This window comes from Dama dama, chromosome 16, assembly GCF_033118175.1.
Source record: "Dama dama isolate Ldn47 chromosome 16, ASM3311817v1, whole genome shotgun sequence".
NCBI lineage: Eukaryota > Metazoa > Chordata > Mammalia > Artiodactyla > Cervidae > Dama > Dama dama.
Window position 1 is genome coordinate 27,171,731 of NC_083696.1, and position 17,880 is coordinate 27,189,610.

The 17,880-nt window shown below is 37.6% G+C and overlaps 2 protein-coding genes across 4 annotated transcripts in view; one reads left to right on the forward strand and one right to left on the reverse strand.

Annotated features, from left to right (window-relative positions):
- The window catches only part of ECM2 (extracellular matrix protein 2), a 37,670-nt gene extending 20,864 nt beyond the window's left edge, over positions 1-16,806 (forward strand). For all 3 annotated transcript variants that reach the window (XM_061163628.1, XM_061163629.1, XM_061163627.1), the window contains exons 7-10: positions 4,797-4,954; positions 7,126-7,265; positions 10,777-11,103; positions 14,923-16,806. In XM_061163628.1, the coding sequence (XP_061019611.1) occupies positions 4,797-4,954; positions 7,126-7,265; positions 10,777-11,103; positions 14,923-15,091 (794 nt within the window). In that variant the 3' untranslated portion in view covers positions 15,092-16,806. The remainder of the gene's footprint in view (positions 1-4,796; positions 4,955-7,125; positions 7,266-10,776; positions 11,104-14,922) is intronic.
- Positions 1-17,880, reverse strand: part of CENPP (centromere protein P) — a 229,252-nt gene that overhangs the window by 56,585 nt on the left and 154,787 nt on the right. The gene's annotated exons all lie outside the window — the stretch shown is intronic.

Sequence of the window (17,880 nt, forward strand, 5' to 3'; positions counted from 1 at the left end):
CTTCTGGCACTTGTGTGTCATCGAGGTACGTGTGCCCCACAAGGCAAGACAAATGATGTGCATGGGTATGTGGTTGCCGTGTCAGCCTGGCTTCCGCATAGGTGGGCTGAAGTGAAGGTGCCCCACATTTTGTACATTTGATTCAACTGGAATTTACTCTTCTTAAGACTATTTCTGGACTGAGCTGGATAACTGAAGCTGTCATATTATGAACTCAAGATAAATAAGGTAGTATTACATTTGCCTTTTCAAGAATTCTAGCTAATGTTGTTGATTAGATTATATGCTTCTTTAAGACAAAGACTGTCTAATTTTTCTTTTATCTTCCTAACAGTCTAGTGTAGCTCTTGAGGTATAGTGCTTAACATTTTTTGTTTATTTGATTTGAACTATACTTATGATGTTTGTGTTGATCACCAAACCTTTATTCCTTTAAAATGGGGAATTTACTCCTCAAAAAAATTCATAAGGACAAAACACTTCTGGTGATAGGAAAAAAACAATAATGAAAATTGCCAAATCTGAGGATGAGAGTTATGGAAATACTCCATTTCCAGATGGATTTCAGGGTACACATGAAAAACATTAACAAACTAAATTTGAAGGGCTTTTTGTCATATGGAAAAGACATTAGAAAGTTCCATTTCTAGCTGCTAGGTGAAACAGACCAAAGGAACACAATTTAGGACAAGTGTACTAATGGGCTACACCTGAACTACATGTGAGATGGTATTTCGAGCAGAGCTGTCAAAATGGCATGCTATAAGTCCTTGTTTGGAAAGTATTCTCTCATATTCCTATAACTGCTTCTCCACTCACACGCACCTCTCCCTCATGAAAAAGTTTCCATATTCCCAGAGGGCTAACTGTGGTCCAGGGTGACCTAGCCTCTCCTGCCCATCTCCGCAGTGAGTACTTCATATGCCTCAGCCCTTTGCAGGTGACCAGTGAGGAGGCTCTGCACTGTCATCTTGCCCACAGAAGCCTCTGTAGGCTTTGTGTCTTGAATGCTCCTCTTCTGCTTGGCCTGTGTTCTTAGCCCCACTCCAGTGCTGGTCCTTTGGTACTGGCTTCTTAGTTCTGCTCCAGTGTTGGCCCCTTTGGTACCGAGATCTCTTTCAACTGCTGCAGCCACTGCAGCACCTCAGCTCCTGTGAGTCCCACTGTTGTGGATGGTCAGGCTGGCTGGCAGTGAGCAAGGCAAGCCCAAAACAAAGGCCACTGCCAGCGCTGTGACACTGCTTTTCTGGGTGGAAGCCCCTGGCTTGACTATCAGTGGCTTGCAGCACTTTTGTTACCTCCCTCATGACCTTTCCAGGTTTTATATATTAATGTATAGTTCCAGGAAAGTGGGAAAGACAGCACTCCATGGAAAGTAATACACGCAGAAGTGTAAAGAAACAAATCAATCTGGATGCTACGGGAAAAACATTCGGTTTCATAAATCTTAGATGCAGGCTATGATAAGGAGTGAAGAACAAAAGCTGATGTGAAAAGATGAGAAGGAACCACACAACAGAGAGATATACAAACTATGCCGAGGTGCTAGGAGGCCATCCAGGATCCACTGGGAGACCTGCATACCCACTCTAGAGAAAAGGAAGGTCTTAAAAGGGAAGGTGGGGCTTCCCTGGTGGCTCAGTGGTGAAGAATCTGCCTCAATGTAGTGGACATGGGTTCCAGCCTCGGGTTGGGAAGATCCCCTTGAGAAGGAAATGGCAACCTACTCTAGTATTCTTGCTTGGGAAATCCTATGGACAGAGGAGCCTGGTGGGCTACAGTCCATGGGGTCGCAAAAGAGTTGGACATGACTTAGTGACTAAATAACAACATCAAAAGGGAAGGTGAAGATAGAAGGGGGGGAGAGCAGAAGAAAACAGGACATGCTAAAAAATGTTCCTGTCTTCATTAATGATGAAAACAAACCAAAATCCATGATCATGGTGTCATTTCTAGCAAAGATGGTGTGTGGCTATCCACTCAGAATAACTAAATTAATGCATAAGATCATGAATTTGCATTATTGTGTTTCTCTCTCTTGTGAGGTCACGTAATAACCACTAGTCTACTTCTATTATCTATTTTTCTCTGAAAAAAATTCTCCATTCCAAAACCTCAGCTATGTTCTAGATAAATATGCTTGGATTCTCAGTATCTTTAGTGGTGGAAATGGTTATATAAAGAAATAGAATCATGTATCATAATTCAATAATTGGCCTCCATACTTCCTCTCTGCCCTTCAGTTGATGTTAAATACCAGCAGATTAGTATTTTGTCATGCTGTTCCCTGTCCAGAGGCTTCTCGGTGCCCACAAGGAAAGTCAGACCTTAATTTCTGGTGCATGAAGGTCCTGCCCAGCCCACCTCTGTCTTCTCCACAACCTCCATCCTCTCTTACAGATGGGCCACTCTAGGGCTGATCTCTTTCTTACTCCTGAGCACAGCTATGTGGGTTCATACCTGCATGTGTTCACCTGGCTGCCTCACCCATTTCTACCGATGTCTTTCTCTCTTGAGAGTCTAGCCCCATTCACACCTCCGTACCACTCAAGTCTACACTGCCATCTTCTCCTTGTCATGTTCCAGAACCTATGAGGTACTTGTGATGGCAGTGTCTTTTGTTTTCACTTTAGACTATGTCTTACTTCTCTTTTTGCCTAAGAGTAGGATCTAAGTTGCACAGAGCATATCAGTGCAATATCCATGACTCGAATTGAATATGAAAACATCCGCTATTCTGAAAATTTTGGCCACTGAACAAACTCCAAAGTTACACCCTGAGTGTCTGACTCAGATGCCTATGGGTATCATCACTGCTGAACTATCCATTCTCCTCTAAGTTTCCAGTTGATTTGGTCATACCACTCCAGAGACCTGAAGAAACAATTTAGAAAGAAACTTGTTTTTATAAAGGCCTTTCTTGGTAGCTCAATCTGAATGAGTGGAATTTTTAGTCATTCTTTCAAAATGTCCATCTGGCTTCACTCTCTGCCAGGAAATGAACACTGCAATGGGAATTCACTGCTGTAACTCCCTTGTTCAAAGACTGAGGGTTTACTAGGCAAGAGTGCTCCTTCTGTGTCCTGAAAAAAGGAACCACCCATTGCATTACACTCCCCATACCTCCCTGGTTATGCCACCATTTCATACCTATCTGTCTCTGCAAATACTTCATTGCCACCTCTGTGTGGTGTCCTGCTCCCCCACCTCCTTCTCCTGACTTCTGTTCATTATACAAATGTTCCTTTCCATACTATACATTCTTAACTCCCTTTCTCAAAGATTAATTGACCATAAATGTGTGGGTTTATTTCTGGGCTCTCTATTCTGTTCCATCGGTCTATGGGTCTGTTTTTGTGGCAGTACCACACTGTTTCAACTACTGTAGCTTTGTACTATAGCCTAAAACCAAAGAGTGTGATATATCCAGCTTTTATATATCCAGATATATCCAGAAAGAAGATATATCTTCTTTCTCAAGATTGTTTTGGCTATTTGGGATCTTCTGCATTTTCATACAAATATTACACTTATTTGTTCTAGTTTTGTGAAAAATGCCATTGCTATTTTGATAGGGATTGCACTGAATCTGTAGACTGTCTTTTTAGGCAGTATAGTCATTTTAACAGTATTAATTCATTCTTTTGGTTTATGCACATGGTATATTGTTCCATTTGTCTGTGTTGCCTTCAATCATTTTTTTTTTTTCCATCAGTGTCTCATAGTTTTCTGAGTATAGGTCTTTTACCTCCTTGTTTACATTTATTCCTAAGTTTTTATTCTTTTTGATGCAATTGGAAATGGGGCTGTCTTCTTAATATTTCTCTTTCTGATAGTTTATTGTCAGTGTATAGAAACTTGAAAGATTTCTGTGTATTAATTTTGTATCCTGAAACTTTACTGAATTCATGTACTAGTTGTAATAGTTTTTTGGAGGCAGTCTTTACAATTTTCTATATATATAGTATCATGTTGTCTGCAGTGACAATTTTACTTCTTCCTTCCCAACTTGGATTCCTTTCATTTATTTTCCTTGTCTGATTGCTATGGCTGGGACTTCCAGCATTATGTTGAATAAAAGCAGTAAGACTGGGCATCCTTGTCTTATTCCTGATTTTAGAGGATATGCTTTGAGCTTTACACTGTTGAGTATGATATTGGCTGTAGGTTTGTCATATATGTTGAGGGATGTTCCCTCTGTACCCACTTTGTTGAGTCTTTATCATAAATGGATATTGAATTTTGTCAAAAGCTTTTTTTGGCCTCTATTGAGGTGATCATATGACTTTTATTTGTCAGTTTGTTAATATGGTGTATCACACTGATTTATTTGTGGATATTAAGCCATTCTTACATCCCTGAAACAAGTCCCACTTGATTACAGTGTATGATCCTTTTAATGTATTATTGAATTTGGTTTCCCAGTATTTTGTTAAAGTTATTTTGCATATGTTTTTCAGTGATATTTGCCTATAATTTTCTTTCTTTCTTTTTTTTTTGGGTGGTGTTTTTTTGCTTTTGTATGAGGGTTACAAACTTTCATCATACAACACAACAGTGATTTCTCTACAGGCCTGTCTCTCCTGGACCATGCATTCAGCATCGAGTCCTGGCTGAACTGAACATTTGTTGTGCAAACATGAGGAGTACTTGGGAAAAGGCTTTATGGGGGGGATTCAAAGAAAGAAGCTATAACATTAGTCGTCCAAATAAAGTGAACATCTCATATGAAATTTTGAAAGCCTACAGAAATTGCATCTTTTTAAATTATAATATCACAATAATTTTTTTTACAGACTTAAATCAATTGGTCACTTTAGAATTGGAAGGAAACAATCTCAGTGAAACCAATGTCAATTCCTTAGCTTTCAAACCTTTGAAGAGCCTATCTTACCTGCGTCTGGGAAGAAATAAATTTAGAATTATACCACAGGGTCTTCCTGCTTCTATTGAGGTACCAATATTTTCCTTATAATGTTTTATATTTTAAACATAGCACACAATGACAAAATAAACAACATATTTAAAAAGATTATCGTGATGCATATTAAACTGAGTAGTTCTGGTGCTATAAATAAAATTTATTATAATTTGAGCACTGTTTTCAAACAATACAAAATTATGAATCAGAATTATTACTACTAGTAGAGAGTCTTGGTAAAGTGAAAATTGGTCTTACTGACAACTCTTGGGGAGAGAATAGGGAAGATGAACTTGAAAGTTCAAACAGAAAGTACAACTTGCAAAAAGCACCTTGATTTGCAAAGTAGTTTAAACTATCTCAAACTGGAAATGGGATGTTCATCCCAGTCTGTTCCACTCAGAGGCCCACCTGGGCTAGCAGTGACCCTGTAAGGATGGACAAGATTTTCAGAGAAGGCTGCTGACTGTGCCAGCAGAGCCACCCCTCACTCACTTCTCACAGCTTACTAATTTTGACTAGCACTGTCCTGTGTCCATCCCCTCTGGATGGACTTCCTGCGGCCCAAGTGTGTGGTCTCCCTTGCTACAACACGGAACACACTTTACTATGGGGGTACTCTGGTGGGGCCTTCCCTGCCAAGTGTACACCCTGACTTTCCACATTAAGACCTGAGGTTCAGCAGATCCAGGTGACCCTTAGGTCACTTCCTCTGAGCTCTATTTCTGTCCCATAAACAATCAGCCAGCAGGATGACGCTTCACATGGCTGTGAACCCAGTGAGCCAAAAGAGGGCCATCAGTCTCAATCTGATCCTGCTGCTACACATGCTTCCTCTTCCTCCTATTTGTAGATTAAGACAGACATTTAGAATTTACCAAAACTGTAAAAATTGAGGTTGCACTCATAACCTATCTTTATCTCAGAACTACTTGGATTCTAAACAAATACCGATTTGGGGGCCTAGACCAGACATGCTAAATCAGGTTCTTTGAAGAATGGGGTCAACAATTTATTGGTTTTTTTTAAAATAAAAATTTTAATAGATAATGCATGCACACAGTAAAACACACACACACAACACTTGAATAGTACAAAAGAGCAGTGTGTCTCCATTCCATGTCTGACATTCCCATCCCTGATTTCCCTTTCTAAAGACCCTCTTACTAGCTTCTTGGGAGCTGTTGTCCATGCATGTACATACACTCTGAACCCTTTCAACACACCACTTCACACCTGCAGTTTCAACATATAAATGAGCGTGCTCTGTTAACTTAAGTTGGAATTTATACTTTAAAAAGCTGACGAGTGATTATAACCTACAATCAAGTTTAGGAGCCCCTAATATAGTTCACCCCTAAATAGGTATGAAGCAGAACACTAAAATTTACTTTACATACATTCAACAATACCAAAATTAAATGACAAAGAGGGGGAAATTACTACAATAGGAATTACTCCGAATATATATACACAAATCATACTTCTGAATTCCAACAAGATCTCTGAGTGACAAATTCCTTGTAAAGTCAAATGAATTTAATTTGAAGGCAGCTGGCTATTGACAACTTACTAATAGTTCTAACCTCACCATGATGTTAAATGAAGGCTCTTAATGAACTTTTAATTAAAGAAATTATAATACAAACAAACCTAAAAAATGTGAGCCTAAAAAAAATTACAGACAGCATGGACTGGCAGGAAACAGGATAACTCTAAGCTGGGCCAGCCAGCATAAATTTCCCTCATGTATCAGCTGTTTAACGTTGCAAACACCTTGCCAACTCTCCAGGCCTGAGTTTTTTCACTACTAGATGGGGATAATTTCTACCTATTTTCTAGTTTCTAGGTCTTTGAAGCCCAAATGAAATAATTTATGTGAATAAGTTTTGTAAATTAGAAAGCTATATACAATTATCATGATATGCTATATCGTATCATTTTATGGTTAAAAATACTTAAATTCATTTAGTCCCATAACCATGACAGACAGTACACTTTATTTTGCTAGCTAGAAAATCTGACAATGTAAAAAATTAACTCATTTGGAAGAGCTGCAAGACTCTTTTATTAGCTAACACTAATGACAACAGTTTATAACATGATTTTAATTCTGTGAAACTGAATATATTTTAATTCTGTGAAATTGAATATATTTATATCAAGTAATATGATGAAAAATAAGTCTTTTCTTTTAATTATAGGAATTATATCTAGAAAATAACCAAATTGAAGAAATAACTGAAATTTCTTTTAATCATACCAGAAAGATCAATGTCATTGGATTACGTTATAATAAAATTGAAGAAAACAGAATTGCTCCTTTAGCCTGGATAAATCAAGAGTAAGTACATGCTACAATTTGATGTTCATAGATGAATTCTTTTCCTTTGCCATTACTCAACAGGGTATGAAAATGGGTGAGTGAGGAAGATGACAGCATTCTTAGTGAACCTCCCCCTACCAAAAACTTGGCTATTTGCAAAGAGTTCAAATTGTTCATGAAATAACTGATGTTAGGATAGCTATGGTCACTGTTGCTGTGGATAACCTACGATGTACAAGTGCCAAGCCCAAGCAGCATGACCTAAGGTAAGGTCTGATCACTGTGCTGGTCTGTTGACCTCACAGGCAGTCATGAACTGTAAGTTTGATAATCCTCTACCCACAGAGAGGATTATATTCTTTGCAGCTGAAGATGGAGAAGCTCTATACAGTCAGCAAAAACAAGACCTGGAGATGACTGTCTTAGATCATCAGTTCCTTATTGCAAAATTCAGGTTTAAATTGAAGAAAGTAGGGAAAACCACTAGGCCATTTGGGTATGACCTAAATTAAATCCTTTATGATTATACAGTGGAGGTGACAAATAGATTCAAGGGATTAGATCTGATAGACAGAGTACTTGAGGAACTATGGACAGAGGTTTGTAACAGTGCACAGGAGGTGTTGACCAAAACCATCCCCCCAAAAAGAAATGCAAGAAGGCAAAGTGGTTGTCCGAAAAGGACTTACAAATGGCTGAGAACAGAAGCAAAAGGCAAAGGAGAAAAGGAAAGATATACCCAATTGAATGCAGAGTCCCAGAGAATAGAAAGGAGAGATAGGAAAGCCTTACGTGAACAATGCAAAGAAATAGAGGAAAACAACAGAATGGGAAATACTAGAGATCTCTTCAAGAAAACTGGAGATACCAAGGGAAAGATGGGCATAATAACAGAAATGGCAAGGACCTAACAGAAGCAGAAGAGATTAGAAGAGGTGCCAAGAGTATACAGAACTGTACAAAAAAGGTCTGAATGATTCAGATAACCATGATGGTGTGGTGACTCACATGGAGCTAGATATCGTGGAATGTGATATGAGGCGGGCCTTAGGAAGCACTACTACAAACAAAGCTAGTGGATATTAAAAACAAAACAAAACAAAACAAAACATAGTGGATGTGATGGAATCCCAGCTGAGCTATTTCAAATCCTAAAAGAGGATGCTGTTAAAGTGCTGCACTCAATACGCCAGCAAATTTGGAAAACTCAGCAGTGGCCACAGGACTGGAAAAGGTCAGTTTTCATTCCAATACCAAAGAATGTTCAAGCTATCATACAATTTGCTCGTTTCACATGCTAGCAAGGTAATGCTCTAAATCCTTCAAGATAGGCTTCAACAGTATGTGAACTGAGAACTTCCAGAAGTACAAGCTAGATTTAGAAAAGGAAGAGTAACCAGAGATCAAATTGCCAACATCTGTTGGATCATAGAAAAATCAAGGGAATTCCAAAAACCCCACCTACTTCTGCTTCATTGACTACACTAAAGCCTTTGGCTGTGTGGATCACAACAAACTGTGAAAAATTCTTAAAGTGATGGGAATACCAGACCACCTTACCTGCCTCCTGAGAAACCTGTATGCAGGTCAAGGAGTAACAGTTAGAACTGGACATGGAACAATGGACTGGTTCCAAATCGGGAAAGAGTATGTCAAGGCTGTATACTGTCATCCTGCTTATTTAATTTATATGCAGAGTACATCATGTGAAAAGCCACGCTGGATGAATCACAAGCTGGAATCAAGATTGCTGGGAGAAATAACAACCTCAGATATGCAGATGATATAACTCTAATGGCAGAAAGTGAAGAGGAACTAAAGAGCCTCTTGATGAAGGTGAAAGAGCAGAGTGAAAAAGCTGGCTTAAAACTCTAATTGAAAAACTAAGATCATGGCATCTAGTCCCATCACTTCATGGCAAATAGAAGGGGAAAAAGTGGAAACAATAACAGATTTTATTTTCTTGGGCTCCAAAATTACTGCAGACTGTGACTGAAGCCAGAAAATTAAAAGACACTTCTTGGAAGGAAAGCTATGACAAACCTAGACAGTAAGCAGAGACAGTACTTTGTCAACAAACATTTGTATAGTCAAAGCTATGGTTTTTCCAGTAGTCATGTATGGATGTGAGAGTTGGACCATAAAGAAGGCTGAGTGCCAAAGAATTGATGCTTTAAATTATGGTACTAGAGAAGACTTTTGAGAGTCCCTTGGACAGCCAGGAGATCAAACCAGTCAATCCTAAAGAAAATCAATCCTGAACATTCATTGGAAGCTGAAGCTCTAATACTCTGGTCACCTGATGTGGAGAGTCAACTCATTGGAAAAGACCCTGATGCTAGGAAAGACTGAAGGAAAGAGGAGAAGGTTCAACAGAGAATAAGATGACTGGATGGCAACACCGACTCAATGGACATGAGTTTGAGCCAACTCTGGGAGATTGTGAAGGACAGGGAAGCCTGGTGTGCTGCTGTTCTTGCAGTCACAAAGAGTCAGAGATGACTTAGAGACTGAACAACGATAGCAACAATACAGTAAGGAAGGAAGCTGCCCTTTTCCCTTTTTCTCCTCCCTCACCATTAGATTCTATACCACACTGTCTTCATTCCTTGATATTATTTCTCTATCTCAAGTCTTACAAAAGAGACTGAAGAATGCATGACCTGATAGAGGAAGCAAAAAACAGAGCCCACTTTCCTGGAGAGGAATCAATGGTCCCAGGCTGTAGCTCTCAGGGAAGTGCAAAGTGTCGAGGCCTTGCCTGTCAGGAGGGAGATGACTAGCTACACAGGGAAGCAGGGTCAGGCCCCGGGAGCAGGTGCCATCAGAGCAGATCTGAAGTCATGTCATGAGGGAATGAGGGATTTGAGTAGCACCGTGGGGATAGGCATGTTTCAGAAGCAGGACAGAGATGGAAAGAGACCTTGAGGGCCCTTTAGGTTTAGCAGGATGTGGCAGTGGCAGGGCAACTGAGTCTTCAGCAAGTGAAAAATCTTCATGCATTGGGCAGAAGCTGCCGGTGAGGCTCCTGAAAAAAGCCAGGGAGTTCACCACATTTCCCAGATCTTCTGATTGGTTATCAACTTTTTCTAGATCCCTCATTCTTACCCCAAGTCCCAGATCCCAAGTTATCAGATCAAATGTGGAAGGAGAATGCACAAACCTCTTACTGCTACTTCCTTGCTGGAACCAAGGATGATTGTAGGGATAGGGTTTTGATGCCAGCTAGAACTTTGGACTTTATTTCCAATATAAGTTATGCCTCAGAGATATCTGTGGGCCCTCTTTGGGTCTCAGCATTACCCTAGGATATGAGATTCTTTTCTCTCAACTCTGGTGCTCCTCCATAAGACAGGAACTCAAGTAGCAATATCCTTGCAGCTAGACCACCATGTAGCCACACTTGCACTGGGAACCATCACTAACACTGAGTACTGGCACAAACGCGGACAAGCATCCTGACTGGCTTGTCAAAACTTTGAGCTAACAGTCATGCCCTGACGCACCCACATTGTTCACTCTCTTCTAGAAATCTAGAATCAATAGACCTCTCCTACAACAAGCTCTACCACGTCCCCTCCTATCTACCCAAGTCGCTGCTGCACCTCGTACTCATTGGGAACCAGATCGAACGCATCCCTGGCTATGTGTTTGGTCACATGGAACCAGGCCTGGAATACCTGTACCTGTCATTTAATAAGCTTGTGGATGACGGCATAGACCGAGTCTCCTTCTATGGAGCTTACCATTCTCTGCGAGAGCTGTTTCTGGATCATAATGAATTAAAATCTATACCACCTGGGGTACAAGAAATGAAAGCACTACATTTCCTGAGACTGAACAACAACAAGATAAGGTAAATTTTGACTTTCTCAAGTATCCATTTAAATTGTCATGGGTGATAAAATATGATTAAATGACCATGACATAATGTCTGGAATTTAAAGAAAAAGTGACAAGAGGTTGCATCGAACAACACAGGCAAATGTTAATGATTGTTGTTTTTTCCCTACTTTTCTATGTTTGCAAACTTCCATGTAAAATTTTTAAAAAATAGAGTATGACTACATAATACCTAGAATCTTAGAGACACTTTCAAGTGAGACTTCAAGGCCGCAGATTATGGTGCTGTTCCGACCTCCATACGTGATTTCAAACACACTGATCTGTGGAGCACAAAACCCAAGTGTATGCTAACATTAAAATTGCTTGCTTCTATCTAGATTTTTCTGAAAACAAAATTCTGAAAACATTTATTAAAACTCAGTTTCTTCACTTCTGAGGACACATTTTTATGTGTGTGTTGTTTGCTGACTGAGTCATCCCCTCTGTCTAAAAAGTATGAATGTCTCAAGATTAATCTGGGACACTTTCTTAGTGCAGCCAATGAGGATGACAGATCCTTGAGCTCTGTGGTCCTGTCTTTGAAGATTACACTCTTTATTCTTTCACCTATCTCTAAAATTCCAAACACAAACTTCTAAAAGATAAAACAGAGAGTCAAGTTTATAGGGGAAGTGGTGGGGATGGGGAGGTCTTTATAATCAGAGTATAAATTTTTTGGCTGAGATAATTCCTAGGTTGTGCCATATGGTTCTTATAGTATTTTATCAGGAGGCATAAAATATCCCACTTCTGGTGGGATATAGGTGGCAATGGTATGATATCTCCATCATAACCTTTCTCCTCCACCACTGAACCAATGGTTTTTTTTTTTTTTAAACTCATGATGACACTTGCTTGCATCTGTTATTTCCTTAGGGGTAACAAAAAGGTGAATTTCTATTTTTGTCATTCTTTCCACATTTATTAAATGGAATTCCTCTGTAACCTGGAGAAGGGAATGGCAACCCACTCCAGTATTCTTGCTGGGAGAATCCCATGTACAAAGGAACCTGATGGGCTACAGTCACGGGTTGCAAAGAATCAGACACGACTGAGTGACTAAGCACATTCCTCTGTAAATAATGTTTTCTTATCAGCAAGGGCAAGTTCTTTACTCTGAGAGGTAAGATAAATGCTCAGTTCTTTCCTTTAAATCGCCCATCATGGTAAGAAGCTGGTTACAAATTTGTAACTATGTGAGGTGATGCATATTAACTATGGAGGTGATCATTTCAACCATACACACACACACACACACACACACACATCTAATCATTATGTTGTATACTTGAAACTAATATAATGTCATGCCAATCTTATCTTTATAAAATTGTAAAAAATTATACATATGCATTAACCATGGATGAAAAAGACCATAAAAGATTTTAAAAAATTGATAGTGACTGTCTCAGGAAAAAAAAAGAAGTTGGTGCCTGAATATTTTTGCTTTATTACTTTGTTTCTGGCCTTCTCTCTTTCTCTGGAGACTCAATACGAATTTATGGCTTTATATATTAAGAATGTTTCCATCAGTTGCAATTGCTGTTCTTAACTGTCTCATCTTCAGCTGAGCTCCTTTGAGCTGGCTCCTGAGTCCTTGGACAGGCCTCCATAGATCTTGGATGGCTCACTTTTACATTCCCCACTATAGACCAATGCCAGCCTTCTTCCAAAAAGCCCTAGCTCCTCTCACTGGGGAATAGTGTTCAGAGGCCCCAGTCTGGGCACCAGGCATCTTTCTTTTAAATGTATTTTTACAGTCTCAAGGCCTTTCAGTAGACTGCCAGAAATATGTATTTTTGTTAAAAAAACAAAAACAGTTCATACTGATATTCCCAAATCAAATTTACCATTATAGGCTGATGTATATGGTGGAGGCCAATACACTATTGTAAAGCGATTATCTTCCAATTAAAAAAAAAAACAAGCAAAAAAAAAAAAAATTACCATTATAGAGAAATCCTTCTGATGTAGACTTATCTTAAACTGAAAATCTAGGTTTCCAACAATAACTTACATTTATTACCTTATAATATGTAAACCTATTTTGTAAGGTAATAAATGCATACCATTATTACAACTAACAGCAAAAGTACTTAATTAAGTTTATTATGTTTTTGGTAGTTCTATTTGTCCTTTGAATATGTTCCATGGAGGATGTATAGCTTAAGCACAGTATTTTTCTCTGTAACAGTATGTCAACAATTTAATATTGAGATAGGTCTTTAGTTTGCTTTCAGTTCAGTCGCTCAATCGTGTCCAACTCTTTGCGACTCCATGGATTGCAGCACACCAGGCTTCCCTGTTCATCACCAACTCCTGGAGCTTGCTCAAACTGATATCCATCAATTCAGTGATGCCATCCAACCATCTCACCCTCTGTCATCCTCTTCTCCTCCTGCCTTCAATCTTTCTCAGCATCAGGGTCTTTTCTAATGAGTCAGTTCTTCACATCAGGTGGCCAAAGTACTGGAGCTTCAGCTTCAGCATCAGTCCTTCCAATGAATATTCAGGACTGATTTCCTTTAAGACTGACTGGTTTGATCTTGCAGTCCAAGGGACTCTCAAGAGCCTTCTCCCACACTACAGTTCAAAATTTTTTAGGAATTGCTACTTTCTACAACATATTTTTCTATGCCTATCCCTTATACTGTATTCCATCCTTCTCTTTTGATTAAATTTTTAAATTAATTTCCTGTTGATGATTCCAGTGTTATTTTTGAAACTGCTAAGCATACACATTCATATTCTATACCCCCTCAGAATTATTATATAAATTATCACACAGAAGTATTATTCTTCTGTGAATAAGAAGAATAAGTACTATTCTTTTCTCTCTTTTTTTCTAGTCTTTACTTTAAAAAATTTTCAGTATATCCTGAATATCATTCCATATCAGTATGTAGAAAATTTCCTCTTTCCTTTTAACAACTGAATAGTACTATTAGGTGGGAACTTTATTCAACCAGTTTCTTACTGATAGACATTTGATTGTTTCCACTTCTTTATACTAAAAATAATGCCACAACGTGTAACTCTGTTCAAATATAATTTTGTATTTCCCAATCTAACTTTGGGATAAATCCCTAGAAATGGAATTGCTGAGTGAAAGGAATAAAATGAATATGTAATTTTGCTACATACTGCCAGATTCCTTTCCAGGGGGCTGAACAGTTTCGAATTCCCTTCAGTGATGCTTGATCCTATACAACTTTATCATCAGAACATGTGAATGAGCTTTGATTTGTTCTGTGGGGAGGTGGAAAAATCTGATAAGTGAGAGTGGCATGCCAGTATCATTTCAATTTAATTTTTCTTATCATAAATGAAATTAAGCATCCTTTTATGTTCACATGTCATTTCATTTTCTCATCTGTAAACTGGTTACCAGGTATCTTTTTTTTTTTTTTCTGATTTCTCTTGCCTCCTAGACTTTTAGGTCTTTGTAAAGTAGTCCTTTATTTAAGTTGCAAACACTTTCTCCTACGTTGCCATTTGTCTTTTAACTTTGCATTAAAAAAAAAAAAAACAACTAGCCAATTTTTAAATCTTTTCTTCTAGTGCTTCTGGTTTCTGAGTCACATATAGGAAGATTTCTCCCTCCCTACTGGGGTATAACCATGCTTTATTCTATCACTTCTATAACTTTATTTTTTCATATGTAGATCTTTGACTATTTAGAATTTTTTCTGGTATATAAGACAAGGATCCAATTTTATTTTAACTCCTAAATTATGAAGGTGGAATATTACTTCAATCCTTTATGACCTGCATGTCTATTTTTCCTTAGGAATATTCTTCCAGAACAAATTTGCAATGCTGAAGAAGATGATGATTCGGCCCTGGAACATCTTCATCTTGAAAACAACTACATTAAAACAAGAGAAATATCATCCTATGCATTTTCATGCATAAGATCATATTCAAGTATTGTTCTTAAACCACAAAATATCAAGTAACTCCAAGTTTTTCTTTGTCACTTGTAAATAATACTCATATATCTGTTTTAGTAGCATTTTCCTCAATAAGAGATATAATGTCATATTAAAATGTCATTATGCTAGTCAACCTGATTCACCACTGCACAGGACAACTAAACACATATCTACAAGGTTTAGTCTTCAACAGTTTTAGTGAAGCTTTCAGTTTCACACTCTAGAAACAAGCCATCTTGTTGCAAACCTTTCTCACAAGAATAGGATGCTGTGTGCTGCTGAAGTAGACGGAGAGAATCTGTAACTAAATACGCCCTTTACAACAGGCCACAGAATTTCTATTAGCTAAGAACTCCCTAAGTCTTCTAAAAAAGTATGTATGTTATGGTTCAAGACCAAGAAGTGGATGGCTGGAAAAAATAATGGTGTAGAATTTATGAACTAATGTTCTGTTTATTATTCTGTTAAAGCAAAAATTTATTAATTTTCTATAAGTAATTAAGACCCTATAATATAATTATTGATATAAATAAACTTAATCATTGGCTTAGCTTTAGTTCCTTCTATTAATTACATGAATAGAATTAAAATATAATTACTATAAAGTTAATTTCCTGGTCTTGAGAATTATACTATGGTTAAGTATGTACTTATTAACATTAGGGAAAGCTGGGAGAAGGGTATATGTGAATTCTGTATGATTTTTGTAATTTCTCTGTAAGTCTAAAAAGTTTAACAGTATTTTAAGATCACCCTCATAATAATTTGCTCAATCAAAAGATTTATGGAAATCAGTGGAGTTTGCTTAAAATATAAGTTAACTACCCTTGACTAAACCTTGTAAATATAAACCTAATGCATACATTTAAAAAACTTTTGCCCCTCTGGTCATTGTTAACCTCTCTTATCTTTGACCTAATTTGCTCAAATGTATCTTTTTACTCAATATAACATATAGCTATCAGTATTCATTATGTAGTAGATCCTAACAAAATCATATCATGTATTAAAATTTTCATTATATAATGATATCTTATCTTTATTTCTAAAATAATTTGTAAAAGACACATATAGGAACCATGTTGATTTTTCTTGTTACTCTCAGTTTTCTACCTTGAAAAAACACCAGATTAGGAACTTAATTTCTAATCTTGGCCCCGTTGGGCAGATTACTCTAATGTTTTCAAACTTTAGTTATTTAATCTTTTAATAGTGCTCCCACAATTCTCAGAGCCCTTCAGCCCCACTTCACTGAGGTGTTACAAGAACCAGAGAAGAATAAAATATTTGGGAAGTGTAATATGCATAGCGAGTACACTTAATATTGCCAACCTTTCATATAAAATTGACACTAAACAGCATATTCAATCAAAGTTGATTATTACTTGGGCAGCTTTCAAGATGTAGAAGTTTGACTTACCCCATTTAAGATAATGTTATTTCTAAGCCCCCTTTCTTAACATATAGGCTTTTGAGATCACAAAATGAACAAGAATAATAATATGATACAGACTGTTAGAATCAAGCATCAAAGGCTTAAGCCAGGTGGTTAAGAAGAGAAATAAAATCTCATGGAACAAAAAGTTGAGATTTATACCCAGTTTAGATATGTAGAAGCTTTACTAATTTAAACTGGCCAAGTTGAATGAAAAGAGACAAATAACAGGAAGATATGGGTATTCGTTTAACTTAACAAGAACCTTTGTGCTGTTTGAATATAAATGCATCAATGTAAATGATTTAAAGCAACTTAAACAGTAAACAAAATTACTGTCAGAGGGGACTCAAACCAAATAAAGTGAGTCAAAAGAATTAGCATCCTAGACAACAGAGATGAATACTGAAGCATTCTTGCATTAATTTGTCATTCTGATTTTAATCAGATGTGTCCCAGATGCTGTTTTAGAGAGAAAGGGATGAAGAGATCAGATGAGGTCTCTGCTCTCTGGGAATGTGTGGTGTTTTAGGGCCATAAGCAGGAGATCAAACAGACAATCAAATCAACAAGTCAAGTGTGATGAAATCAGTACAACAGGGTGGTGATGTAATAAAGTATGTTGGGGTCCCAAGGCCCCTCTGCCTAGGCCTAGAGGTATTCCCACATTGTGGGTCTCTAGAGTGTGCAAATAGCAGAAGTTGCAATAAGACACTGCAATCCCCAGCAGGCTTGGAATAACACTAGACCCAGGCACACACTGAGACCCTACTGTGCACTGAGAGATACCCTGTTGGGAGAAGAATCTCTAGAAAGGTGAAAAATCAGAATGACTGATGGAAGCTTTGTTCTTAAGTTGGAAGATGTTTTTATTTCTACTGATTATATAACTTAAAATACGAAATATATCTAGCATTGAACTTGTTTGCTTTGAAACTTTATAATGCTCTGGATAGAAGCTTTAATTTCATTTTTTAAAAGTGATAAATGTCCATATAGCAAACATTGTTCATGATATATAATGTTTATATAATGTATAACGAAGAGGTGTTCTGTTTGGCTTCAGAAGTATACTGTAATTACTAACACAAATGTACACTAAGGAAATCCTGGCCCAGTCATGGTCTGAAAATATTTAATAGCGTGTCATCTCTGCACATATGTACAGAAAATACTAACTATACTTTCAATTTTGAGATTTAGCTTATTGTAGATTAAGGTATTTCAAAAAGCATTAAAGATATGATGTAGTTAAAGAAACCTATAGCCTAGAATTATAAGGAAATAATTACACCAAGAATCAGGACATCTGGGTCCCCATCTTGGTCTCCAGTAATTATGCAGTCATTTTACTTTTCTGAGATCACTTGATTCAATT